The sequence below is a fragment of the Typopeltis vanoorti genome, chromosome 14 (assembly GCF_054136105.1).
Source record: "Typopeltis vanoorti isolate ZY-2024b chromosome 14, IOZ_Tvanoo_1.0, whole genome shotgun sequence".
Classification (NCBI taxonomy): Eukaryota; Metazoa; Arthropoda; class Arachnida; order Uropygi; family Thelyphonidae; genus Typopeltis; species Typopeltis vanoorti.
In genome coordinates, this window is record NC_143562.1 from 73,074,197 (window position 1) to 73,101,746 (window position 27,550).

The 27,550-nt window shown below is 38.0% G+C and overlaps 1 protein-coding gene across 6 annotated transcripts in view; it reads right to left on the reverse strand.

Moving 5' to 3' along the window:
* The window catches only part of LOC150099659 (DNA-binding protein RFX6-like), a 295,066-nt gene that overhangs the window by 108,948 nt on the left and 158,568 nt on the right, over positions 1 to 27,550 (reverse strand). For all 6 annotated transcript variants that reach the window (XM_090404483.1, XM_090404484.1, XM_090404485.1 and 3 more), the window contains one exon: positions 13,073 to 13,217. In XM_090404483.1, coding sequence (XP_090260609.1) covers positions 13,073 to 13,217 — 145 coding nt within the window. The remainder of the gene's footprint in view (positions 1 to 13,072; positions 13,218 to 27,550) is intronic.

A 27,550-nucleotide genomic window follows, 5' to 3' on the forward strand; every position in this document is an offset into this window, starting at 1 on the left:
ATAACAAACTTATTTAGTTGAGGGGTTCCATAAGATTAACAGAAAAGCAAATTTTTCAGGATATGTGATGAGTATGGAGAGAACTACTGCTCATCCCTGGAAACTGAGTAAGGGTGTTGTTAGTAAGTGTGTGTGTGGACTAGACATTTTACTTGGACAGTGATGAATGACTGGAAAGGAATGCCAGAGGTAGATGTGACTACCCTGAATGAATGAGTTTTAGGAGAGGTGTAGTAGGTATTGTGTGAATGAATAAATAAAGAGTTCTTTCATTATGTGGTAAGTAAAAGGAAGAATTGCTATGGAAGGACAACTTTAATAAGTAGTGATGATTTTGCCTGTTTTGACACAGACAAAACAGTTGAATTTTTTCTGTGTCAAAGACCTTACATAGTGGTTTTTGTTTTCAAACAGACTGCTATGCAAGGGCCTATCATTCCAGATGAAGATGCTGCTGTGACAGATGTGACAAGAACCGATGTGGGAATAGAGAATGATGAATTGGAAGTTCTTAGGGGATTGCAGAATCTGAATTTGAAAATGGCAATGCAATTAGAAGGACCATAATCCTGTGTATTATGAGAAGTGTAAGAGAATTGGAATTGCCTCTGACTAGGCTGTTTAACTTAAGTATCAGCTGTAGTAAGGTCAAGGGAGTGGAAGGGGAGCAAAATAGTTCTGTTGTATAAAGGAGGTTCAAGACAGAGGGAGCAAATTATAGACTGATCATACCGCCTAGAGTGCAGATTAATATATTGGGGAGTTGTCCAAAAGCCAAAATTCGGGAATCTAGTGAATAGAAACATATTCTTTGGCAGATATGAAGTTGATATCAAGGAAAAGAGGGCAGCTGATGGATGACATACAAGATGAGAGTAGAATCCAGGAGAAGTGTAGTGACCGGCAGACTTCTTGGGCAGTAGCCATTGATTTGTATATTAATGATATAGAAAATAATTTGCAGGGAAATAATTGTTTACTGATTATGCAAAACTAAGTAGGACAAATATGATATAGAGATTCTTGCAGGGTGATATTTAAATAGACTTGTAGTGTGGACAAAGGCAAATGGTTACCACTTTAATATAGAAAAGTGTAAGGAATTATTATAACAAAGTAGTATATTATAGCACAATTACTGTGAACCAATGGTTTTGGGACTGTGATCCTGTAAAAATCTCTTACAGTGGAAGAAAGACAGTTATTTTCACAGTATAATACAAAGTTTAATATATTAAAGCAGGTTATATACACTTCTAATTTTATATATTTTATAACCTATGTAAAATCGATAGGTGAAAAGAATTTTGATATAAAAAATGATATAAAAGATTGATTGATGGGCAAAAAGGCTTTTTTTTTTTCCTGATTTTTCTGGAGTCTTGGGAGGAGAAGAATAGAGAGTTCCTCGAGGAGTCATCTGGGAGATCTTGGGAAGTTCCCTGGTAGGTAACCCCAGTGCAAGGGGAGTCAGGAGAGGCCATATTCAAAGGAATTTCTGAGATGTTCTTTGGCAAAATTACCGATCCATGTGCATGCTGATATACTGCAACCGGAGTAGTTCCTAACATCACTGAAGAACTATATTACCTTTCCAAAGGGGATAACTTGCAAGACAACAGCCGTCTAAAGTGCCTGATCGCAGCCGTTTCACAAGAATGAGGAAGGAGCCAGCAGAATGCTCCCAGACCTCTCAAAAACCCTAGGACTTTACAAGATATTGAGAGTTAGTAAGTAGTTTGCTTTATGTTAATGTCCAAGATTATTTGTGTAGATAATCGATGGTAGTCCTGTTTAATCAATTGCAGTACGTAGCAAAGAAAGCTGAGCATTAGTCTGTAGGTGCATAAATGAATAGTATGAATTTGTATATTGCCTGTGTTGACTAACATATAGAAAGTGTTACATATAATTCATCTTAATTTTTTTAAAAATTGAATGCAAGGCTTTGCAGACTAAAGACCTTTTGTGTGATAAATAAGTTGAGTGTGAGATTTCTTTGTTTAATGTCTCAAGTGTTAGGAAAGAACTTGACATTGTCAGCATCCAGGAATGCGTTAGCACAGCTAATCTCATGTGGTATGGTCACTTACCACCTGAGATTAGAATGGGGATGGAAAGATTAGCAAAACAAGTGTTCTCTGCCAGGTTGGCAGGAAAACGACCCAGAGGAAGACCAAGATATAGGTGGATTGCTATGGTAAAAAGTGTCTTAGATGATAGAAATATAAGATCTGATAATGTTAGAGTCTTGACAAGTAACAGACTGATTTGGAGGAAAATTGTAGATAGGAAGTTAGTAATGATGTAAATTTTTCATGCAGTACTATCATATCCTATACACCCCTTGAGGATACATGAGGAATTTGATGATGATGTCTCAAGCGATTAGTTTTACTTCATAAATTGTGATTCAAGCACGTGATATGCCCATTGCTTGTTTGTAAAATATTTGTCTTAGTTAAAATAAACATGTTTTTTTGTAAATAGCTTGCCTGATCTTTGTTAACCAATGCACTGTCTCACAGAAACTAATTGGACCTGTGTGACCAAGGTAAAGAGAAGTTAACGACTGTACAATTCAGAGTTGCTTGAGATTAATGAACAAAGGGCTCTTATATATGTGCTTAGCAGATAAAATCTCATGTTTTTAAAGAATATAAAATTTACATAGGCCTTGATGCCTCAGTCGTTAACTAATATAAATTTTTCAAGGACTACTAAACATGAGCATTAGCAATCTAAATTGAGTTCCCTTAACTAGAGATTTTTCCTTGTTTTATGACACCAGCACATATAAGGATATACATTATGATGTTGAGAGGGAGGGGAGAGTAAGTTAAGCGGATTACAAGCAGACTAAGGTCAAGTAATAGTATCAGACATGAGTTTTAAGATTTGAACATTTTAGGCAAGGATAGAGGTTACCGTCTCCGAAGGAATTTAACAAACTCAAGCAGACACAGATATCAATGTAAAGGAGGGGGAGGGTTCATTAAAGGTAAGAGTAACTAGAAAACAAAGATACAAATGGTGCAAGCTGACATCACAAATCAAATAATTAAAAATAAATATCTACAATCCTATGTAAAAATCTTGCCATTCACCAATCCACAGTGATGAATTATTGCCCAATCTTCCAAGATGAATCAAGACAGAATGCTAAGAATTTCTGGATAACCAGATCATGCTGCCATTGGAAACTAGACTTGGGAACTTTAAACAGTAGGACTCTGAGCAATAAAGCATGGCTAAATGAATTAAATGCAGATCTAAAGCCACTATATGACTATAAATATGCAGTTCTTTTGCAGCATACAAAAAACTGAATATTCCTCATCTTCATACTTTCTCTTAATATAAACAGGGATAATATAAGATTTGATCATGATGTTAATAAAAGAAAGGATAAAAAAAACAAGACTTTTCAATTGAGATATGATATTTGGTTTTTTTTACTCCTTGACTCAATTCCTTCATTCATTCAATAAAAATAAAATATGAAAAATATTTTTAATAATCTGCACAAGTAAGGCACACACATGCATTTATTCAAATGCTTTCATTGAAATTTTTTTTTTTTTCACTTGATTAAACTATATATTTTTGGTTTAATCCATTATCGAAGTGTAAGCAAACAAGGTTTGCACATGAAGTATCTTAATGACTGGACTAAACCAAGAATATAATTACTTGTCATCAAAATGTTTCACAATCATAATGTAAATTTTAACTTTCAAATTTGCTGATGCCAACAGTCATCATGAAACTTGCTTAATCAAGCGTGACTAAAATATACCTATTATTAAGAAAATATGAGTTTAAAAATTACATACATAGTGGCCACTTATGTAGGAATGTAGAGAACTGACTGAAGTTTTTAACCTAATGTCTGATCCTCAGCTTATCATAGTGTACAATGTTCCACATCCAGATGGATATGGAACAAACAAGGATAGGACACCAATTTGGAACTTAGTCCACTAAACTGCATTCTGTATCAGCTTAAATCAAGAACCAAATGATGAACAGCATAATGAAATGTTACGCTGGCTGAGACATTGCCTGGTTAAACAAAACTCTAGCTATTGTTTATCAAGCAGTGAGAGGTCAGACTTGGGAACTGGTCAGCTACTAGAACAGACTCACACTTAACATCTACAGAATTGATGACAGACATAATGAATGCATCAATGGAAAAGTAGAACTATCAGAAGAATTAAAAGGTACTATGTCAACATACTGGTGTTATGAAAAAATTGGTGTTCATGAAAAAGTCAAAATTTGTGTTATTCATGACAAAGTGAGATAGTGATATAGTCAGATACACAAAGTGAGATAGTGATAGTGAGATAGTCAAAATTTGTGTTATTCATGACAAAGTGAGATTAACAAAGTAGTTATATTTGGACAACAGTAATCAGGAAAAAGTAGCTATATCATTCAACATTAAAAATAAACATTTTCAATGGCAGGCAGTTTCTAGAAGAGTAGTGATGTGACCAAATTTTAAAATTAGAAATTAGACAAAGTCTCATTTATGCCTGTGATACCACAAAACGTTCTACTAAGGAAAAAGCAGAGGAAGCCGAGTCATCAGAAAAGACAGATAATAAAAAATAAATGATGCTCCTTGTTGGAGATATAAACACAGAATGCAAGATGAAAAGGGAAATGTGGGGGGGGGGAGCCTGGGTGGACAGGGAGACATGGTAAAGAGAGTGGATGTTGAAAGTGGCAGTGAATGTGTGTGTGAAGATGAAGTATGTTGCGGTGTTGGTGGGGAAGTTGAGACTGAGTAGATATATGTGGTAGGTGGTGATAAAGGTTGGGGTGGGATAAAGGTTTTTCTTCATATATAAATGCTTGCTTGAATATTATTATTATTCTTCAGGCCTCCATGGAGTCAAAAGACTCATCACGGGAGGTCCTTCCTAGGAAACACAAAGCCTATCAAGACTCATCAAGGGAGGTCCCTCTTAGGAAACATAAAGTCTATCATACCACACCTTAAACTCATTGACCGTTCTCGCTCTCACCACTCTATCAGGCAATGCATTCCATGGTTCAACCACCCTCCATGCAAAGAAACCACTCCTCATCATCACAGTTTCCTTTCGTAACTTCCAGGGATGGCGGCTTGTCATCACTCCTTCCTGCTGTTTAACCAAGTGATAGAACTCCCCAGTGTCAACCCTGTAACCATCTCTCAACAGTTTAAAAGACTCAATCATATCACCTCTCCTTCTATCCACCAAACTCTGCAGTCCACATTCCCTCAGCCGATCCTCATAACTAACATTGTACAGTCCTGAAACCATCCTTGTTATCCACTTTTGTACCCTTTCCACAGTTAATTTATCCCCTTCAAATCCTGGGGACCAAATCTCAGAACAATAGTCTATGTGTGGTCTGATCAGGGTCTTATACAACAGAATGATATCTCTTATCTCTGTAGATCAGTGTCTTCATTATTGCAGCAATCCTCTGTGTTACCTTCACCACCTTTGCAATATATCCCCTAAATTTCAGGTTTCTATCAATCATCGATCCCAGATCTCTTGTCTCCCCTACTTCCTCCAGTATAGCTCCTCCAATAGAGTATCCAGCGTCCCATCAATGTGTCCCAAAACCTCAAGACCTTATACTTTGCTGCATTAAACCGATACTCCCATTCATTTGCCCATCTGTCCAGCTTATTTAAATCATCCTGCAGGGCTAACACATCTGCACTATTACCAATAATCCTTCCCAGCTTCACATCATCTGCAAACAACTGAACATCCCTCTGCAATCCACTGACAATGTCACTGATATAAAAGTTAAACAATATAGGTCCCAGTACTGAGTCCTGTGGGACCCCCCACTTGTAACCCTCTGCCTCATTGAAACTGCCTGACCATACACAACTCTCTGATACCTATCGGACAGCCAATCCTGAATCCAGTTGACCAACCTGACATCCAAACCCATGTGCTGTAACTTAAATATCAGCTAATCATGTGGCACTCTGTCAAATGCCTTTGCTAAATCCAAAAAAATGGCAGTACATGCCTTTCCCTCATCTATTGCTCTTGTAACTTTATTATAAAAGGCTAGCATATTACTAAAACAAGAGCACCCCTTCACAAATTCATGTTGACTCTCACAAATAACATTACTCTCATCTGCCCAATACTGTATACGGTACCTCACAATTTTTCCAAGATCTTAACTACTGATGACACACAAACTGGCCTATAATTAGACACTTCCTAGTCTACTTCCACCCTTATGCAATGGCACTATCTTACCTTCCTTCCATTCTCTGGGCACCTTTCCGATTGCCAGACTTTCATTGAAAAGCCAGGTCAAAGGAGCTGTCAGTTCTTTAGTACGTTCTCTCAAACTTCATGGTGAAATACCATCCAGTCTGACAGCTTTACTGACATCCAGAGTACTCAGTATTTGGAACACTTTCTCCTCCAAACCTCGAACCTGCCCTATCCCTCTAGTATTACAATTTACTCCTCCAGGATGAAATACTCCAATAAAGTGTTCATTGAACAATTCCACTATGTCCTCTGCATCAGTCACTCTATTCCCATTTTTATCCCACAATATCATTCTTCCACAATCATTTCTACTCCTAATGGCCACATAGCTAAAAAATTCCCTAGAATTTTCTTTGGATCTTCGGGCCAATCCCTTCTCATATTCCAGTTTTGCCTTCCTTACCATACTAGTTACTCTCCTGGCCTGTGTCTTATATTTTTCATGCATCTGCTCTTCACCTGTCTCCTTATATCTCTTCCACAGCCTCTTTTTCACGTATAGGTCCTGTTTAATATTGTTTGTCATCCACTTTACCCAAATTGTGTCCTCTTCTTCACTTGTGGAATACAGCTTACTATTGCTGGTAACAAATATTCCTTCACAATTTCCCAAGCACTAATGATATCCTGGCCTTCCAATTCCTCCCTCCATGAAACTTCCCCAAGTTGACGTCTAAAACTATTATAATCACCCGCCTTATAATTCCACATATGTTCCTGTCTCTTTGACAGCCCTTCCAACTACTAACCACACTCAAACTTGCTTAACTTTTTGTGAGACATTAGTAGCAGAGGTTCTACCAATCGACCAACCTTTTCCACTTAGGAACCCTATCCACTGCAAGACTTTCTTTAAATAACCAGGTCAAGGGCATAGCCAATTGTGGTGCACATGCCTTAAGAATACGTGGCGATATGTCATCCATTCCCACAGCCTTATTCACATCTAACCCAAGCAACATCTGATACACCTCTGTTTCTTTCACTGCCATATAGCAGAAAAATTCCCTTGAGTTAACCTTGGCCTGTCCAGCCTATCTCCTCACATACTGCACCTTTTCTTTCTTTATGCCCGTCACCTTTCTAGCCTGCACTTTATACTCTTTATGGATCCGATCACCACCAACTGGCTTGTACCTCCTCAATAGCATTTTCTTTTCCAGCACAGCTTGTTTTATTTCACTGTTCATCCATTTCACTCCTACTCATACACTCACTTAACCCTTGATACTGCCTTGAGAGTTACCATGCACTGTCAACATTTTTTTCTCCTCAGGTCATCTACCCAATGTACTGATGTTAATTGACTACAGAGCTTCCTATAATCACTGCTTTATACTTCTACATATGTGTTTAGGAGTATAACATCTGCATAAAGTGAAGATCTGAGATTAATATCTCCAATTTTTGATATCATGTTTAATACTGCTTTCTTTCATAATGTACACCTTTGTCACACACCTGACTTAACATCAAACCATCTTCCCAGTCCTCTTTCAATTTTAACTGCCAATTTACAACACAAATAGACTATTTGAACCTGCTTGTTATTATAGTTTATTTTCATAATGTGATCCATACAGATGATGAATAAGAGTGGAGATAGTATGCTTTCTTGTATTTTGTCTGATTTTACATCCTTCAATTCTAACTGCTAACTTTTAAAACTCAAATATGTAGAATGCCTTGTTTATATCATGTAAGTGTAGCATTTTGAACAGCTTTTCTCTTGGTACTTTTTCATATTTTCTACAGATTCTTCTTATAGATCATTATTATTATCAACATTTGACCTCTGTGGGGTCAAGACTCGTTGCAGGGAGGGGATCCCACTGTCATGCACATACAGCTCATTGAACCATGTCTTAAATTCATCATCATTTCTATGTGCATGCAACACATTTGGTAATGTATTCCACATGTTTGGTAATGTATTCCACTTACCAACCATCCCTATGCAAAGAACCTGCTCCCCACATTGACACCCTCCTTATATAGCTTCCAGGGATGGGCTCTTGTTTTACTCCTGTTTCCTTATATTCTATGAAAAATCTTTTTCACATTTATCTGGACTTTTATGTGGTTAACTATCCAAGAAAGGTTATTATATTTGTACCATGGGTGGGCTAAGGATTTTTTTCCCCTTTTTATCAGTTTTATGTATTTTTTATATTTATTTTTTACATAGCAAATAATTTTACATAGTACATAAACCCTGCTTTAGAGACCAAACATGGAACTTTTACAACCACTTCAAGCTTCCAATAAGTGGGGTGGTGGTGGTCTCACACTGGATGATGAAATTCATCTTCCACCTAAAGACAATCACAAGCATCCATGCCTGCAGCAGGATTCGAACTTGCAACCTAATGGTTGGATAGCTGATATGCTAACCACTCGGACAATTAGGCTGGTAAACATTCGACCTCTGTAAGTAAGGGGTTACCTCAATAATATTTTCTCTGATTTTCCTATTTGTGAAGTTCTGCAAATGGCATTTCCTCAGTCTGTCTTCATAACCAAACCACAGACTAGAAAAGCCATAACCCTCTGCACCCATTCTAATATATCCTTATTCCCAAGAAAATCAAACCTATACACACAATTATCTTTATGCAACCTGATCAAGGCTTATACAATGGAATCATTATATCGTTGTTGTTGTTTTTTTTTTTTTTTTATTTCTGCATGTCACAGTCCTCTTCATTGAGATAATTCTGTATTTGATGTGATGTCTTCACAATTTTTATTATTTTGACCCCAAACTTCAGAACTCTGTTCACCACTTGCAGATTCAAAATTTCCCCACTGGTTGTATACTTTGCATAGCATGTTTGACTACCAAATTTAAACATCTTGTACTTTCCAACACTTGAAATGGAGCTTCACTCACTTGTCTGCTCATATAGAGTCTCTTCAACTTCTCCTGTAAAGCAACAACATTTACTCCACCGTATAGCTCTTGACAGCATTGTATCATCTACAGTTAAACCTATCCTAATATCACTAACATACAAGTTAATGGATCCAAAATATTCCTGCAGTACACAACTAGTGACTTTTCTCTGTTGGGATGCTGCTCTCCCATACATGTCTTGCAATACCTATCACAGCCAATCCAACTCATTAATCCAGTATCTAAAATCATCCATTCCAATGTAGTTACCAGCTTATGAGGGAATCCATCAAATGCCTGTGCAAAATCTAAGTATACCACCTGTGTATGCATCTCCCTTGTCCATTGCATTCATGACCTTTGTATAGCATATAATTAGATTGGTAAAACATAACCTCTCTTTAACAAGCCCATTGGCAATCACAGAGAACACAATTCAATCCAATTCTGTATCCTAACCCTCATCAATTTCTGCAACTTCTTAAGACTCTATACAGAAATTGGCCTGTAATTTATAGCCTCTATATGAGTTGCCAAAGGGTGTCACATCCTATTATTAAGTTTCTCTGGATTAGAGATAAGTTTATGGAAGTTTTTTCACTTGGCTATGCTACTAATTATATATTAGGTTTTATCCTTTATCCAAGTGTTAGCAAACAAAGTTCGTACCTGAAGTACTTTCAAGACATCTAATCACATCAATAAAGGTCAAAACCGGTCTGGATAGTTGTCCTTCCCTTAATGCATAGCATTATACATGTCCGCAAGGACATGTGCTTTGCATTATGGGAGATACTAAGGCAAGTGACGAGAACTTATACCACCTTTACCACGAGTTGCCTCAGTCCTGAAAGTGCTTCAGGGGCAAACTTTGTTTGCCAACACTTGGATAAAGGATAAAACCCAATATATAATTAGTAGCATAGCCAAGTGAAAAAACTTCCATGAACAATTTTATTCTTTTTCTATTCCTTTGGGACTTGCAAAACGTATTAAACAGTATGCCCAGGTTGCTATTAACTCCCTGGAATCTTTCCTTAAGACACACGGTGATGCCACTGAATCCTGTTGACATATTCATATTGTTTACTTAATTTCTCAAAAAGCTCCTGCTCACTCACCATCAGTCCATCCTCACCCACCCCTATATTCAAGCTTCTCACAATGTCATCTTATGAGGAATTACTCTGCTGAATTGCTTATTGAATACTTTGACTATATTCTCTGCAGCAGTTACCAATCAACTATTTTTTATCTGTTAACATTTCACATTTTATTATTATAATTATAGTTAACATTTTATAGTTATATATATATATATATATATATATATATATATATATATATATATATATAAAAGAGGAGATGGGCAGCCTTCTGAGGGGATGGTGCAGAACATCAGTAGAATGGAAGTGACGGAGGCCATGAAGAGGATGAGGAATGGAAAAGCGGTGGGCCCCGACAGAATTCCAGTGGAGGCATGGAAGGCACTGGGGGAAGAGGGAATTGACCTGCTGTGGGACCTGTTCATGAAAGTTTGCCAACAGGAAAATATACCCGAGGAATGGAGAGAGAGTACTCTTGTTCCCATCTACAAGGGTAAAGGGGATGCACAAGACTGTAAAAATTACAGAGGAATAAAGTTGATGTCCCATACAATGAAGATCCTAGAAAGGGTTCTTGATGGTAGATTGAGGGAGGAGGTGGAGATTGCAAAGGAACAATTTGGCTTCATGCCTGGTAGATCAACAACAGATGCTATCTTTGGGTTACGACAGATGATGGAAAAATATCGAGAGAAACAAAGGGAGCTACATCTGGTATTTATTGATCTGGAGAAAGCATACGATAGAGTGCCAAGGCAAGAAGTCTGGAGGTGTCTGAGGGAGAAGAAGGTGCCGGAGAAATATGTCAGGTTGGTGCAGGAAATGTACAGAAATGTGAAGACAAGTGTTCGGACCTGTTTGGGACAGACAGAAAGTTTTCAAGTAACAGTTGGCTTGCATCAAGGGTCAGCATTAAGTCCATTTCTGTTTAATATTGTGATGGAGGTGGTAACAGAGGAGGTGAGAGAAGATGCACCTTGGACAATGTTGTATGCAGATGACATCTTGCTGTGTGTAGATTCAAGAGAAGAAGCGGAAACTAAACTGGAAAGATGGAGAAAAGTACTGGAAGAGAGAGGTATGAGACTGAGCAGAAGTAAGACAGAGTATATGTGTTGCGCAGTGGGCAGTGGCCAGGAGACAGACCTGGAGCTGGAAGGAAATGTCATCAGGAAGGTGAGAGACTTTAGATACTTAGGTTCAACAGTGGAAGAAGATGGAGGAGGTGAGAAGGAAGTGGGATGCAGGATACAAGCAGGTTGGAGGAACTGGAGGGAGATGGCTGGAGTGTTATGCGATAAGAGGGTGCAGATCAATCTGAAAGGCAAAATTTATAGGACAGTAGTGAGGCCAGCTATGACATATGCTATAGAAACTGTGGCCCTGAGGAAAAATAACATTAGCAGGATGGAAGTAGCAGAGATGAGAATGCTTAGGTGGATGTGCGGTGTGACCAGAAAGGATCATCTGAGAAATGACTATGTCAGGGGAACAGTGAAAGTTACGAACTTAGGAGCGAAAATACAGGAGGCAAGGTTGAGATGGTTTGGTCATGTGATGAGGAGGGAGGACGAATATGTGGGAAGAAGGGTCATGCAGATGGATGTGCAAGGAAGGCGGAAGCGTGGGCGGCCAAAGAAGAGATGGAGGGAGCTGGTAGAAGAGGACTTGAAGATGAAGAACTTGGATGTGGTGACAGCCCAAGACAGGAAGGTGTGGAGGAGACTCATAACAGTGACCCCACTTAAGTGGGAGAAGCTGCAGAAGAAGATATATATATATATATATAGTTATTTTAGAGTTAACATTTTATTATTATAATAATAACATTACATTATAATAATAATATAATGTTATTATTATAATAATAATTATAACAACATTTCCCTTGCATAAGAGAGGTTCTAAGAATGCAGTAGTAAATTATAGACCAAACTCAGGCGTGGTGGCAAAAGTATTAGAAAAATTGGTCAAAAAGAGAATTCAAGAATGGGTAGATAAAAAATATGATATTACATGAGAGTCAACATGGCTTTGTGAAGGATCAGTCATGCCTTAGCAATTTACAAACTTTTTATAATAGAGTAACAGCTGAGTTGGATAAAGGAAATGACTACATGATGATTCTGTTGGATTTTGCAAAGGCATTTGATAGAATACTGCATGGAACTCTTACACAAATTAGAACAAGCATGGTTCTATGACAGAAGTTTCCAATTATGGACCAGTCTGTATAATTGCAGTTGGGGTCAAATGCAATTATACAGATGGTCGTAACAGCCATTGGCCGTAACAGGCTCAATGGCTGTTACGGCCAAGTAACTTGCCATGATAGTGAGTGAGTTTTTGCAACAGCAGCATTCCAATTTTAAGTTTTTGCCATTCCAACTGTTCCTACAGAAAGAAAACAGGTGAACAAACACTAGAGACCACAGATATAAGAGTTCTGAGATAAATTAAGACAAAGAATGGATGTCTGTCTTAGAATCAATAACAGAATCATATTAAAAATAAATAAGTCAGATAGGAATTTGACTTGAAGGCCTGAATTTTTATTAAGCAATCACTTCAAAATACAATTTATTCTATTAAAGATATATTTTATGTTAAACTAAAGGAAAATTACTACCAAAATTACACCCTAAAATTTTAATATATTCTGTCATTAAAATTTTACTTTTCATAAAAAACACTTACAAAAAATTAATGATTTAGAATGTTGATGAAAGTATTACTATGAAACAGCCCAAACATACACTCAACATTAAACTGGAAGTCACATTCTCCAATGGCAGCAGAAGTATAGAAGGCTTGACAAGTAATGCTGCTAAGATCAACACAGTCCATATCTTCTGACATTGCTTTTACAATCTGAGCATCATATAATACAGGACGAATTGTCTATAATGAGAGAATATTAAGATGATTGTAGATTGACCAAAAGAATGTAATACTCTTAAAGTGAAATTTTATAATGCATCAGCTTTAAAAATTAGACGCTATGTAAAGGTATTCAATAATACAACATACATAATGGGAATTGTACGCCTTTATTGGAAGCTTGGATAAAACTGACTGTTGGATAGCATAGTGGATTTATGTAGTTTATACAATAATTACTTACCATTTGTTATTTTTTTTGTAAATCAAATACATCTTGTAAAATAGTTATTTTCTTGAACTATTATATTTGTTGATGATACTGCAAATTGATATTCAATTGTCTGCAGATGATTCAAAGGCAAACTATAGAGAATGATGCTGTTATATGTCTTTTCAGAAACATTTAAATAGTCTAGTAGCATGAACACAAGTGGGGTGGGAGATATTGATTGTAATCTCGATAAACTGAAGAATGCCTCTGTAGCACAACTGGAAGAACAACGGGACATTGCACCCTTCGATTGGAAAAGACCAAAGTTCAATTCTCATCACAATAAGAACCTTTATAGCACTTTTTCAACTGGAGGTGATTAGTCGATTTCATATGGAGGTAGCAGAGTTTTTTGTCCTGGAAACACAGGTTTTTCACCCAGCATTCAGACAAACTGGCCATGAGAACACATGCAATTTACAGACAGAAGACCACTATTGATGGCAGTGGATAGTAGATGGAATTGTGTGAAGTTGGGTAGTGGAGTAGAGCAGAGTAGAGTAGAGTGCCCTTCTGCAATGAGTCCTTGGGGGCATCACATAATAATTCTTGCTGTGTGCTATATTAAGAATTAATGAAATCTGGAAATGATAATTAACAAAGAAAGAAGTTCAAGGAAACAATGCAAAAGTCTTAAAGAACACAATAAACTGCTGCTGCTGCAGCAGTGTATTTCTGGTTATCAGTATCCTGCTTATTATCAGAAATAAACAGCTATTCTTCTAATATATATTTTGATCATATACCTAACCTACCATGCACAAATTTAGTCAAAATCACGTGGTTTCAAAAGATCCAGGGTAGCCAGAAATGTCTTCAATTTAGATGTTCAATGCTGTGTGCAAATCTTGTTTTCTTCATTACACTCTCCTTCCAGCTCACAATCTCAACTTGCTACCGCTTCCCCTCCCCCCATCCAATGATCTATGGATCTATTCTGCTAATAAGTTAAACATTCTTATGCCTTAGGACCATTCAATATGTCTAGCCCATCTCTACTTTTAATCCATGATGTATTGGATAATGTCTGGTATGTCAGTTCATCATGTCCATTAAGAAGATATAGGATATTATAATTGACACATATTCCTCTCCATTATTCTCTGTTTTAACTAAAGATATGGTTCAATTTGTGAACCATATCTTTAGTTAAATATGAGGTGTTACTGCCATATGTTATATAGGCATGATACATTTGATCAAAACTTTTTTCTTCATACTAATTAAGACATGAATAACTAAAGCAACATCATGACTCTAGAAAGTCAGTTGTAAAGGAAGGTTGAGAGAGGGGAGGAGAAATGACTAGATAGCTATTTAAGTGATGGAAACTTTATTCGATTAACTCAAAGGACCCACAAAGTGGACAGAAAATGGGAGGGGGGCAGGGAGGGAGCCTGGAAAAGCATATTGAAAAATGGAATGAGTAATAAATTGTTTATATGGATACTGGTGGGTGAGTGGAAAGGATTGTCAGATGATGCTGCAAATAATTTTATTATTATTAAAAAGCAGAAAGTAAATGAGATCATAATTGCAGTAGATACTAATGACATAACTAGCGATAAGTTCAGTATGAGAGAGGACTTGAAAGGGTTCTTGGAAGAGGTGAGAGTGAAGAGTGACAAAATGAAAATCATCAGTATTTTACCTCGATATGATAAAAATGAATTTGAGAAGAAGGGCTATGATGATAAGTGATTCTATGTGTAGGCTGTGTAGAAGGAATGGATGCAAGGAGTGAGTCTGAGGGGAGATTGGATTTGTATAAGAGGGATGGCCTACACCTGCATGTGTTTGGTATCAAGAGTCTAGAAAAACTAATAAATGGTATAAGACCTAACACACAGAGTCAGGGAAACTAAATTATAGAGGGAGGAATGATGAGAATGTGAGTGTAAGAGTAACAGTGTTATATAACTGTGTTAATGACGAGAATGGGCTTTGTCATGGAAATGTTGACGAGGAGAGAATGATTTCAACTTTGTGTTCATCCGGTTTGGACCCATCAAACGTGTGCAAAGATGTCTACATGTATAAGGCACTATTGAAGAATATAGACCTGCAAGTTGTCCAACTGTGTCATGCAGACTGCAGACAAGAGTATACAAAAGAACATGCAGGTAAATTTTGTGTCTGTACATTAATGCTAGGAGTATTAGAAACAAAGGGGTAGAGTTTGTTACCTTAGTCAATATGTTGAGACCTCAGATTGTAGGCATTAGTGAAACCTAGCTATCAGAATCAAACATACTAACTGGTATTGAGTGTAACAGGTACACTATTTTTAGGAAGGATAGACAGGATAGGAGAGGGCGTGCTGCTAATGATATCGGATGACTTGAATCCAGTTAGAGTTGAGACCTATGACTGTAGTACTACTACTACTCCGTATGGTTAGCCTAGAGGCTTTGCACTTCACAACTATGACTGAGGAAGGAGTGTCACAGGTTCGATTCCCATCGAAGACGTGAGGAATTTGAGGATCTTCCTCAGCCATAGCCAAGTTAGCCAGTCTTGGGTGCAGGCAGTAGGGTTTTTTCTGCCAGTTTATCTGATGTTTTTCATCCTGCAAGCAGGCAAACCGGCCCCATGAACACACACACAGATCTACAGCCATAAATACTTACCCCCCCCCCCCATGAGGAGGTTCAACTCGCCCCAATAAGGACGGGAGAAAAAGGGAGGAAACTCCATATGAATAAATAAAATAAATAAAGTACTACTACTAACAGTATTTCATGCGGCAGTGAGTTTGAAGCTATTTGGTGTCAGGTGGAATGTAACAAGGTCAATTAGAGATAGTGGGGTGATGTTACAGACCTGGTGGATCAGTTGCTAGTGATGAATGGTAGTAGTAGAATCTCATGAGAAGAATGAAATGCATTTATTGAGCTGTTGTGGGACAATTTCCTCAAGCAACATGTGACAGAAGGAACTTGAGGTCAAAGAGTGTTAGATTTGATTATAGTGTCAGAGGTCATTTCAGTTAAAGATGTAACTATTCTGCTTCTGGTTGGTGACAGTGATCGTGCAGTACTCACTTGGGAAGTGACTAAGTTTATGAATGTTCCATTCAGAAAAGATTATATACCGAACTACAAAGCAGGAAATTATGACCAACTGAGGAGTATACTGAGTTCAGTGGAATGGGATCAGTTGCTGGATGGGATGAATATTGAAAGTGCATATGAAGCATTTAAACAATACTTATATGATGCGATATCAGAATTTGTCCTAACAGTTTGAAGAATAAATAGGATAGGAGTCAAATGGATGTGTAATCTTATTAAGCAGGAGATTCGTAAGAAAATGACGATGTGGAAGGAACACTGTGTGCATAAGGATGATGTGCATTATGAAAATTATAAGCAGCAGGCTAGAATAGTCACAACTGTTGTATGGAAAGCAAAGGCTGAGTATGAAAAGAAACTGGCTCTGTGTGCTAAAGACAACTCACAAGAATTCTATCGATATGCTACAAGTAAAAGAAAGAATAACCCTTCTAAATGCAGACGGCATCAGGGTTACAGATGCAGAAGAGATTGTTCAAATAATGAGTGCCCATTTTGTTAAAAGCTATCAATCTGGTGTACGTGACATTGAGCTCACTGCTACCCCTTCACTGGATGAAGAAACTCTGGTGTACAAGGACGAGGTATTAGAACTGTTGCACAAACTGAATAAGAATTCAGCAATAAGGACTAATGGAATGTCAGCATGTGTGCTAAAAGAGTGTTCAGCTGAATTGGCTATTCCTTTGACCAGGCTGTTTAACATGAGTCTCAGAACAGGGAAGATTCTGCAGGAATGGAAAGAATGTATGGTAATTCCATTGCACAAGAGTAGTGCAAAGATCGATGTATCCAACAATCAACCAATAAGTATCTCAGGAGTGGTGGTAAAGATTTCGGAAAAATTGGTTAAGGCTCGCATTCAGAAATGGGTTGACAGTGAATCTCTACTTTGGGATGAACAACATGGGTTTGCTAAGGGAAGTTTTAGTAACTTGTTTTAGTAACTTGCTCATGTTGTATGGAATTCTATAACATTGTTATAGAATCACATTCTATAACAATGTTACCATTGAACTACACAAGGGGAATGGATATACCATGATACTTTTGGATTTTGCCAAGGCTTTTGACAGAATACAGCATGGTAGACTGTTGCATAAATTGGAGAATATGGGTTTGGATTATAGAATATTAGCATGGATAAGAGGATGGCTAACTTACAGATATCAAAAAGTGGTATATGGGGGATGTCAGTCTGCAAGATTTAAGGTAATCAGTGGTGTACCACAAGGATCAGTGCTTGGTCCACTGTATCTATACATTAATGATATTGAGTGATAATAAATGATGATAAAATCAATGATAATTATCAATGATAATAAAACTTTGGTAAATAAAACTGGAAACCATAATACAATATTGGCCTGAATAAAGGCTTATATATAATGATATGTTACTTCCTTACTTCTACAGGTGAAACTTCTTTTAATTAATGCTTGCTGAACTTGTGTGACCTGAACGAAGAACTGATAAATGCAAATATGACATTGATGACAGAAAGTGTTAATACCGATTGTGTCGCGAGTGCATGTTTGAAAGAGAAGGATGGTGAGAAAGAGAGGTGAAAAAATGTTAAAAAATCAGGAAAAAAGAAAAAGAGCGATTTGAAAACTGTAATGGATGTTAAAAGGGACGAAAGTGAGGTGGAAAGAAATGAAGTTGAGAGAACGAATGAAAGTAGAAATGGCGTGATGCAGAAATCGCAAGTGAAAAAAATCGAAAGAATAAATGATAGCGAAAAAAGAATGAATGATGGCGAAAGTTGGACGCATGATGGACCAAAAGTACTGAAACAAAGAAAGATGAATGACAGTAAAAGTGAGAAGAATGATAGGAAAAGTTGGACGCATGTTAGTCCGAAAGTATGGAAACAAAGAAAGATAAATGAGAGCGAAAGTGAGAAGAATGATAGTGAAAGTTGGACTTATGTTGGACCGAAAGTACGGAAACAAAGAAGGATGAATGAGAGGGAAAGTGAGAAGAGGGGTCGAGAGTTAGAAAGATTTAATGATAGAGAGAATGTGTTGCGAGATTCGGAAGGTGAATTGGATTGGATGAGGCAAGAAATGAAATGGATGCGGAATGAAATTAAGAGAATTCAGGTCAAAGCTATTAAAATAAATCATGATGGCATGAAAGAGTTAACGAAAGATGAGCAAGTGGCGTTGTATGGCGACTCCATTATTAAAGGTGTGCTACAGGATAAAATGCACAAGGCATGTTTTCCAGGCGGTAAAATGAGTAGAGTGATTGAGGCATTGGATATGAGGCAGGAGCAAGCAAAAGAGTTAATTGTATTAATTGGTACAAATGATTTGAGAGAGAACAAAGAGCATGTCAAAATGAATGTCAGGAGACTGCTTGGAAAGATAAAAGAGAATAGTGTGACAGGAAGGGTAGTTAGTGTGTTGCCTAGGTATGATTGTGGTGAAATGAGGCAGAGAGCAAGGATTATGAATGATATTCTGGCTGAAATGTGTGAGGAGATAGGAGTATAGTTTGTTAATGTGTGGAATGAGTGTGAGGGACGAAGTGAGCTGTATGAGAGCGATGGACTGCATTTGAGTGGTTATGGTGCGAGTCGCTTCGAGAGACTGCTGCTGGAAGGTAGAGAAGTGAATAGAGAGAATGAATCAGATCGAGAGGGGAGTGATGTGGAAGAGCAGGAGAGTAAGACAGGAGGGATTGAAGAAGTGGAAATGAATGGGGAACTGAGTGGTATGAGTATAGAAAATGAGAGAATGGGTGTGCAAGAGGAGCAAGGAAACGGGGAGGCTCAGGGGAACACAGCATGAGAAAGGTGGATGCTCCAAGAGGAGGTGAGAGCATGTGTAGGCAGGAAAGAAATGGGATGACCAGGGATCAAGAGGAAACAGATGGAATTGCAAAGGGTTCTAAACTGAGGAAGCAGAAAGAGAAATGGCCCCAGTCCAGCATGGAGAGAGATCACATCAAGTGAGTGGTATCAGTGGAACTAGCTGTAGATCCAGAAATGAGCTGTTGTGTTTGTATACCAATGCTAGAAGTATAAGAAACAAAGCGGATGAAATGGTTGCACTAATTGCGTCTGTGCACCCAAAGATTGTCGGAATAAGTGAGACATGGTTAGATGAGGACGACATCCTGACAGGAATAGAGATGGAAAGGTATGATGTGTTTCGTGAGGATAGAAGGGGTAAAAAGGGAGGGGGGGGAGTGCTATTGATGATAGAGAAAGAGTTATGTCCATACAAGGTAGAGATGCAAGAGGGAAATAGGGTCAGTGGTTTTGAGGCAGTATGGTGTGAGATAGAGGTGAACAGAATCAAATACTTGGTGGGATGTTGTTATAGACCTGGTAATGTGGATGGTGGTGATAGTGAAATGTATAGTCAAATAAGAAAAGGGTGATCATTATGGGTGATTTTAATTATGGCAATATAGACTGGAATGAAGAGATAGCAACTGGAAGTAAAGAAAATGAGTTTCTTCAGTTTTTGAGGGATAACTACCTCAGACAGTATGTAACAGAGGGCACACGAGGATTAAGGGTCTTGGATTTGGTCATCTCATCGGAGGATGTAATTATGAATGAGGTGTCAAATCATCCACCAATTGGTGAAAGTAAACATGAGGTGATTACCTGGGTGGTTGCCAGCAGTGCAAGGACCCCTGTGAAAAAAGGGTATATGTGGAACTACAAGGGGGGTGATTATAAAGAGCTCAGGAGACAGCTTGCAGATGTAGCATGGAATGAGGAGTTAGCTGGAAAATAGATCAATGCAGCTTGGGGGATTTTCAAAAACTATTTAGTAGATGCAATGTCTAAATATATACCATGGGTGAGAAGGTTAAATAAGGTAGGTGTGAGATGGATGAATAAAGAGATTACGCATGCAATACAGAGAAAAAGGGCATTGTGGAGGCAGCATAAGAGAAGTGGAAGTAACCAATTTCATGAGGTCTACAAAGACCAGGCAAGGAGGGTGACTTGGTTGGTGAGAGTAGCTAAAGAGAGGTATGAACAGCAGTTAGCTAATGAAGCCAAAAAGAATCCTAGGGAGTTCTTTCGATATGTAGCCAGCAAAAGAAAGAATGATTATGGAAGGATGACATTGATTGGAGGAAATAGTATAAAGACAGCTGTTGCAGAATGTGTGGTGGAGATACTTAATGAGCAGTTCATAAAGATCTTTCAATCTTGTGAATGTGACTTCATGGAGAGATTGAGATCAGTTGATGATGGGGAAGAGAGATTGACTGTAAGTGAACAAGAGGTGTATGGGGAGTTGAGTAAACTAGATGTAAATAAGGCTGTGGAATTTGATAATATATCATCATGTATTCTGAAGAAATGTACTAGGGAGTTGATGCCGGACTTGACATTTTTTTAATACGAGTCTTGCACTTGGTCAAGTTCCTACGGAGTGGAAGGAGGGCAAGATTATGCCACTTCATAAAGGAGGTGATCAAACTCAAGCATCAAACTATAGGCCTATCTGTGTGTCAAATGTTGTGGTTAAGTTGTTGGAGAAGCTTGTGAGAACTAGGATCCAGAGTTGGGTTGACAACAATGGTATTATCTTTGATGGACAGCATGGATTTGCTAAAGGGAGGTCATGTTTTAGTAATCTACTTACTTATTACAATAAAGTGACTGCTTCCTTGGACAGAGGAGAAGGATACACAGTAATATACTTGGATTTCATAAAGGCTTTTGATAGAGTACCTCATGATAAGTTGACAGTCAAACTAGAGCAGATGGGGTTGGATATTAGATCAGTGCATTGGATTGCAGACTGGCTATCTGATAGGTATCAACAAGTTGTGTATGGGGGTGCGATATCCAGGAAAAGGAAAGTCACTAGTGGAGTGCCTCAGGAGTCTGTTTTAGGGCCATTACTATTTAACTTGTATATTAATGATATTGGTAAAGATTTGGATGGAGATATTCAGTTGTTTGCAGATGATGTAAAGTTGGGACGAACCATAAAGAGTAGTAAAGATGTTGTGGCCTTGCAAGAAGACTTTAATAAATTGAGTGATTGGGGATGCGAGTTCAATGTTGCAAAATGCAAGGTTTTAAAATTTGGAAAACAAAGATGGGATGCAGAATTTATGCTTGGTGAGAATATATTGTTGGAAGTAGAGGAAATAAGAGATCTGGGGGTGATGGTGGATAAGGATCTAAAATTTAGGGGACACATCGCCAAAATTGTGACGACAACACAAAGACTTCTGGGAATGATGCAGAGGACACCGACTTGTAGAAGTAGGGAGATTCTTGTTCCATTGTATAAGGCTTTGATTAGGCCATACATGGACTATTGTGCCTAGATTTGGTCACTGGGTTTTCAGAAGGATGAAGAGATTGTTAGATCCTGAATGCAGAGCTTTACAAGTAAATTCTTTATTCAGGATTTAACATGACAAACTACTACTTATTCAGGAGATATCTGCACATCAACTAATAATTATAAAGTGTTGTTTTATGTTTTGTAATAATATATAGTCCATGTGTGCGATATAGTGAGAGTTATTGTTAGGTTATTTGTAATTCCCAAGTAAGCTGTCTAGTACTTTGCGAAATTCTGAGAAAAGTTTATAATAGTAATCTGGAATAATCGCGTATAATTGGTATGAGTCGAGCGTAGCTATGGAGACTATACCTACACGGAAATATGACGTCAGAGCGCCTACCTAGAATAATGTAACCGGACAGGCTAGCGAGAGTGTAGGATCACCCAAGGGGCATGAACGATGGGGTTCGTGGGTGAAAACCGCATTGAATAGAGTGCGCCCGAATAGGGTGAATAAAAGACGAAGCATACCGTTTTAAGAGGCTTTTTGACCTTTTGATCTTCGAGTGCCGGATTCGAGTTTTAGGGGGAGTTGGTCGGAGGATTCGTGAGAGAGCAGTGGGTCTTCTACAGTAATGACGGACGGCAGGTTCTTTTCTTGAGAATGCGTGAAGATTTTCAAGCAGAGCTGATCGCGATATGACGGCCCATGTGGAATCGAGCCTTAGCAGAATGTCCCACTGGAGAAAGTTTCCTGCAGAGCGGTAGACAGCATGCAACAGTCGGAAATGATTAGAAGAAAAAGCGTAGTACATCGCCAGGCGCAAAGACAGCCGAAGAATATGCAGTACGGTAATCCAGACCTACATGAGATGGCGGCATGAAATCTGAAAGGATCCGGTAATGTAAGAGTTTTTGTTCTATGTTAAAAATTTGTTTAGAAGAACAAGAAATTTGTGTGTGTTTTAACTAAAGGACACTAGTAGAGAACTTTTAGTGAGAATTTGACTGAATTAATTAAGCCCTTGTGGAACAAAGAAGAGTTGTTAAATAGGCAGTGATTTGTGAATGGCTAGACTTGCTTAAATGAAATTTAGAATTAAGGTAATGATTGATAGAGTATTAATGAAAGTGTTCAATAAGTATTCTGTGAGCAACTTGTGAAAGGAATTATATAGTAGTAGTATTTTGCTTAAACCTAATCTTGTCCTTTCATAATTGAATGATTTAACTTGCTCTGATTCATTGTGATTAAGTATAACCCTTAACTTAGAGTGAATTTTGATCCATTGAGTATTTAAGCTTACATAACTGTAAATGTTTTGTGTTTTCCAATAAACACGTTTTGTACCTTATACCTGAGTTATGCCTGATTACGAATTCAAGCCACCACTTATGAAATTGAACCTTTTTGGCGGGAAGGAATTTAGATATAATTGTTTAAGTGAGAGTCGGTCTACGACTGCTAACTGAATCTGCACAGTACTAGCGTGAGATAAATTATTGTGTGTATCCTTTTAAATTTTGAATTATTTCCCTGAACAAGAGTCTCTTCTGTTATAGGATATTGGCTGGCGCAGCGAAATATAAATTTTGCCAATATCCGAAGAGGAAATAAATCTGAATTAGTATTTTAGGAGCACAACAATAGATTAGAAGGAGAGTTATTATAGATGTAGAATAAGATATAATATAGAGAGATAGCGACATAACAATGCCGCAGCCGGTAGGATTTTGATTGTACAAAGTTTTGAGTAAGCAAAAGGATAGATTCTAGAGACAGTAAGTTAATGTATAATAGGATTGAACTTACGATTTACGATATAACATTATATGAAAGTAAGGATATAACAATAACACAGCCGACGAATACCAGATATTGGAAAGGGTCCAAAGGCAACTGACTAAGGTAGTTTCTGAACTCTAGAATGTTGAGTATGAGGAAAGATTGAGAAGATGTAATTTGCAGAGTCTAGTGGAGAGAAGGAAGAGGGGAGATATGATAGAGACCTACAAGTTGGTAAGGGGTTGTTATAAGATCAATGGTGGAGAAGTTCTACAGAGAATAGTGGGAGATCAGGGAAGAACCAGAGGTCATCCCTGGAAACTGTATAAGGAAGGGAGTGAGAGGCAGATTTTTTCGTGCAGAGTTGTGAATGATTGGAATGCCTTGCCTGAGAGTGTGGTGTCTGCAAGGAGTTTGAGTGTGTTTAAGAAACGGTATGATGAGATGTGCGTGTGATAAAAGAACCTCCCAGATGAGTCTTTGATTCCATGAGGTCTTGTTTAATAATAATAATAATAACTTTAACAGTTGTTTCAACAACATCATTCCTTGCCTATCAACTAAAAAATCCAAATCTTTGTATTCATCAACTTCTTTCTAAAACCCTCATGTTCAGTTATATCCATAAAATGTTATCTTACCAAATCATATATAGTTGCATTTTTTCACAATGAAATTTAAATCTGAGTTCTCCCTCCACTCTTCCAGTGTCATAACATAATTCTGTGAAGAACTTAGGTCATCTGAACAATTAACTATTCTGCCCAACTGTACATCATCAGCAAAGAGTGAACTTACTCTTAATATTTGAACCAAGATTTCTTTATGAATATTGTTGGAAGTTATTTTTCACTTGGTTATAAATTAATTAAAGATTCCAAGAAATTATATTCTCATTTAATCCTTTATCCAAGTGTAAGCAGAGTTTGCACATGAAGTATCCTCATGACTAGGCTACTTGTATATAGAGGATAATGACTTCACATTAACTGCCTCAGTATCCCATAACAAAAAGTGCACATTCCTTCAGGCTTTGCATTATGGGATATGCAAGTAGCCTAGATATATGAATTCCGCATTACATCAACCTCTATATCTCTTCTGGGTCTGGCTCCAACTGATGAGACCTCTATAAAGGTCAAAACCAGTCTGGGTAATGGCCCTTCCTATAATGCATGGTACTATACACATGCAAATGTGTGAAATCATTCGCCTCTATATACAATTGGTCTAGTTGTGAAGATACTTCACATGCAAACTGTTTGTTAATCCTTTATCCAAGCATAAGGCATGAATATATTTAAGTATGTCCTTGTTCTTAACATATTCAATGAACATGTTAATCCAGTGAACATATTCAATGTCAGTGGATTGCAAGAGGATAGTCAGTAGTTATTTGTGGATGATGTGAAGCTGGGAAAAATTATTAGTAATAGTGCAGATGCGGCAGCCCTGCAAGAGGATTTGAATAAGCTAGATAGATGGGCAAATGAATGGGGTTATCGGTTTAATGCAGCAAAATGTACGGTCTTGAGGTTTGGGAAACATCGATGAGACACTGCATACTCTATGGGAGGAGTTATACTGGAGAAAGTAGGGGAGACAAGAGATCTGGGGTTGATGATTGATAGAAACCTGAAATTTAGGGGACATATTGCAAAGGTGGTGAAGGTAACACAGAGGATTGCTGCAATAATGAGAAGGACACCGACCTGCAGAGATAAAACAGTTATCATTCCGTTGTATAAGACCCTGATCAGACTATTGTTCTCAGATTTGGTCCCCAGGATTTGAACAGGATAAATTAACTGTGAAAAGGGTACAAAGGGGGATAACAAAGATGGTTTCAGGACTATACAATGTTAGTTATGAGGATCGGCTGAGGGAATGTGGACTGCAGAGTTTGGTGGATAGAAGAAGGAGAGGTGATATGATTAAGACTTTTAAACTGTTGAGAGGTGGTTACAGGGTTGACACTGGGGAGTTCTTTCGCTTGGTTGAACAGCAGGAAGCAATGATGACATTCCTGGAAGTTACGAAAGGAAACTGTGAGCAAGAGGGTGAGGGGTGGTTTCTTTGCATGGAGGGTGATTGAACCATGGAATGCATTGCCTGATAGAGTAGTGAGAGAGAAAACGGTCAATGAGTTTAAGGAGTGGTATAATAGACTGTTTCCTAAGAGGGACCTCCCATGATGAGTCTTGATAGACTGTGTTTCCTAGGAAGGACCTCCCGTGATGAGTCTTTTGACTCCATGGAGGCCTGAAGAATAATAATAATAATAATAATATTCAAGTAAGCATTTATATGTGAAGAAAAACCTTTATCTCACCCAACCTTTATCACCACTTACCACATATATCTGCTCAGTCTCAACTTCCCCACCAACATTGCAACATACTCCATCTTCATACACACATTCACTGCCACTTTCAACATCCACTCTCCCTACCATGTCTCCCTGTCCACCCAGGCTTCCCCCACATTTCCCTTTTCATCTTACATTCCCATTCTGTTTTCATCTCGCACTATTACTGTTTTCACTATCAAGCACCTCTACCTCTTCAATACCACTCTCTTCTGATCTTTCACTTCATCTCTTGCAAGCATCATACACTGAACTTCCATCCAGCAACACTTTCTCCAATGCACTCATTCCAAAGCCATTCAAATGCAGCTCATCTGTATAATTTCATTCTTCTCTCAAACACATCATACATCCACAAACTGTACTCCCTTCTCACACAGCTCTGCTCACATACCATTCATGATTTTGGCTTTCCATCACAACTCATCATTGTCATACCTTGGCAGCACACTGACAACCTTTCCTACTTCACTGTTATCTTTCACTCTTCTCAATAACCTCCTGATATTCACCCTCACATGCTCCTTATGTCCACTTAGATGATTTGTCCCCACAACCACCACTAACTTACTTGCTTGTTTCTTCTTCATGTCTAATGCCTGAATTATCCTATTCATTCTTCCTCCTGGATAGCAGATCTGATGGACATTCTCATTAACTAATCCTCTAACTATGGAATTTCCATGTACTGCTATCCTGGAATCACTGATCACTGCTTTTGCTCTTTTTCTCTTTCATTTTATTCTTTTGTACGCTTTCATTAGTTTCCACTAAACGTTTAATATCACTCCGCATATTCCTCATTTCCTTTTTAATAACTGTTTCATCAAATCTTGCATTCCAACAATTTCACTCTGTCACTTGAGCAGTCTCAAGACCTCTCATTCAGCTGCAGCTTATGTCTGTTTTCTCTTTCATACTTTCTTCTGCTCCCTTATCATTAATTTTTGCTTCTACATTTTTGCATTCTTTCACCACCTCAGTTTCACTAGCTTTCATTTCATTTCCATTTACAGCATCTACCTTTTCAGTCTGTTTCGCATTCATTGCCTTGTAGTCTAATAATCGCCTTTTTACCCTTTCTATCTTCACGAAATACAACATAGCCTTCGATCTCTATTCCTGTCAAGAGGTAATCCTCATCCGACCATGTCTCATTTATTACAACAATTTTTTGGGTGAATGAACTCAATCAATGCAGCAATTTAATTTCCCTTGTTTGGATACATCTAGCATTTGTATGCAAACATAACAGTTCGTTCCTGGATCTATAACAAGTTCCACTGATACCACTTGTTTGATGCGACTTCTCCATGCTTAACTGGAGCCATTTCTTTTTCTCCTTACTCATCCTAGAACCTTCTTCAAATCCAACTGTTTTCCCTACATCCCAGGTCATCCCCTTCGTTTTTTGTCTACATACACACAAACACATCCCCTTGAAGCATCAACTTCTCACGCTGTGCTCTCCTGTCCACCGTGAGTCTCCCCATTTCCTTGTTTTTCTTGCACACTTGTTCTCTCATTCTCTACACTCATGCTACTCACTTCTTCATTCATAAGCGTCACT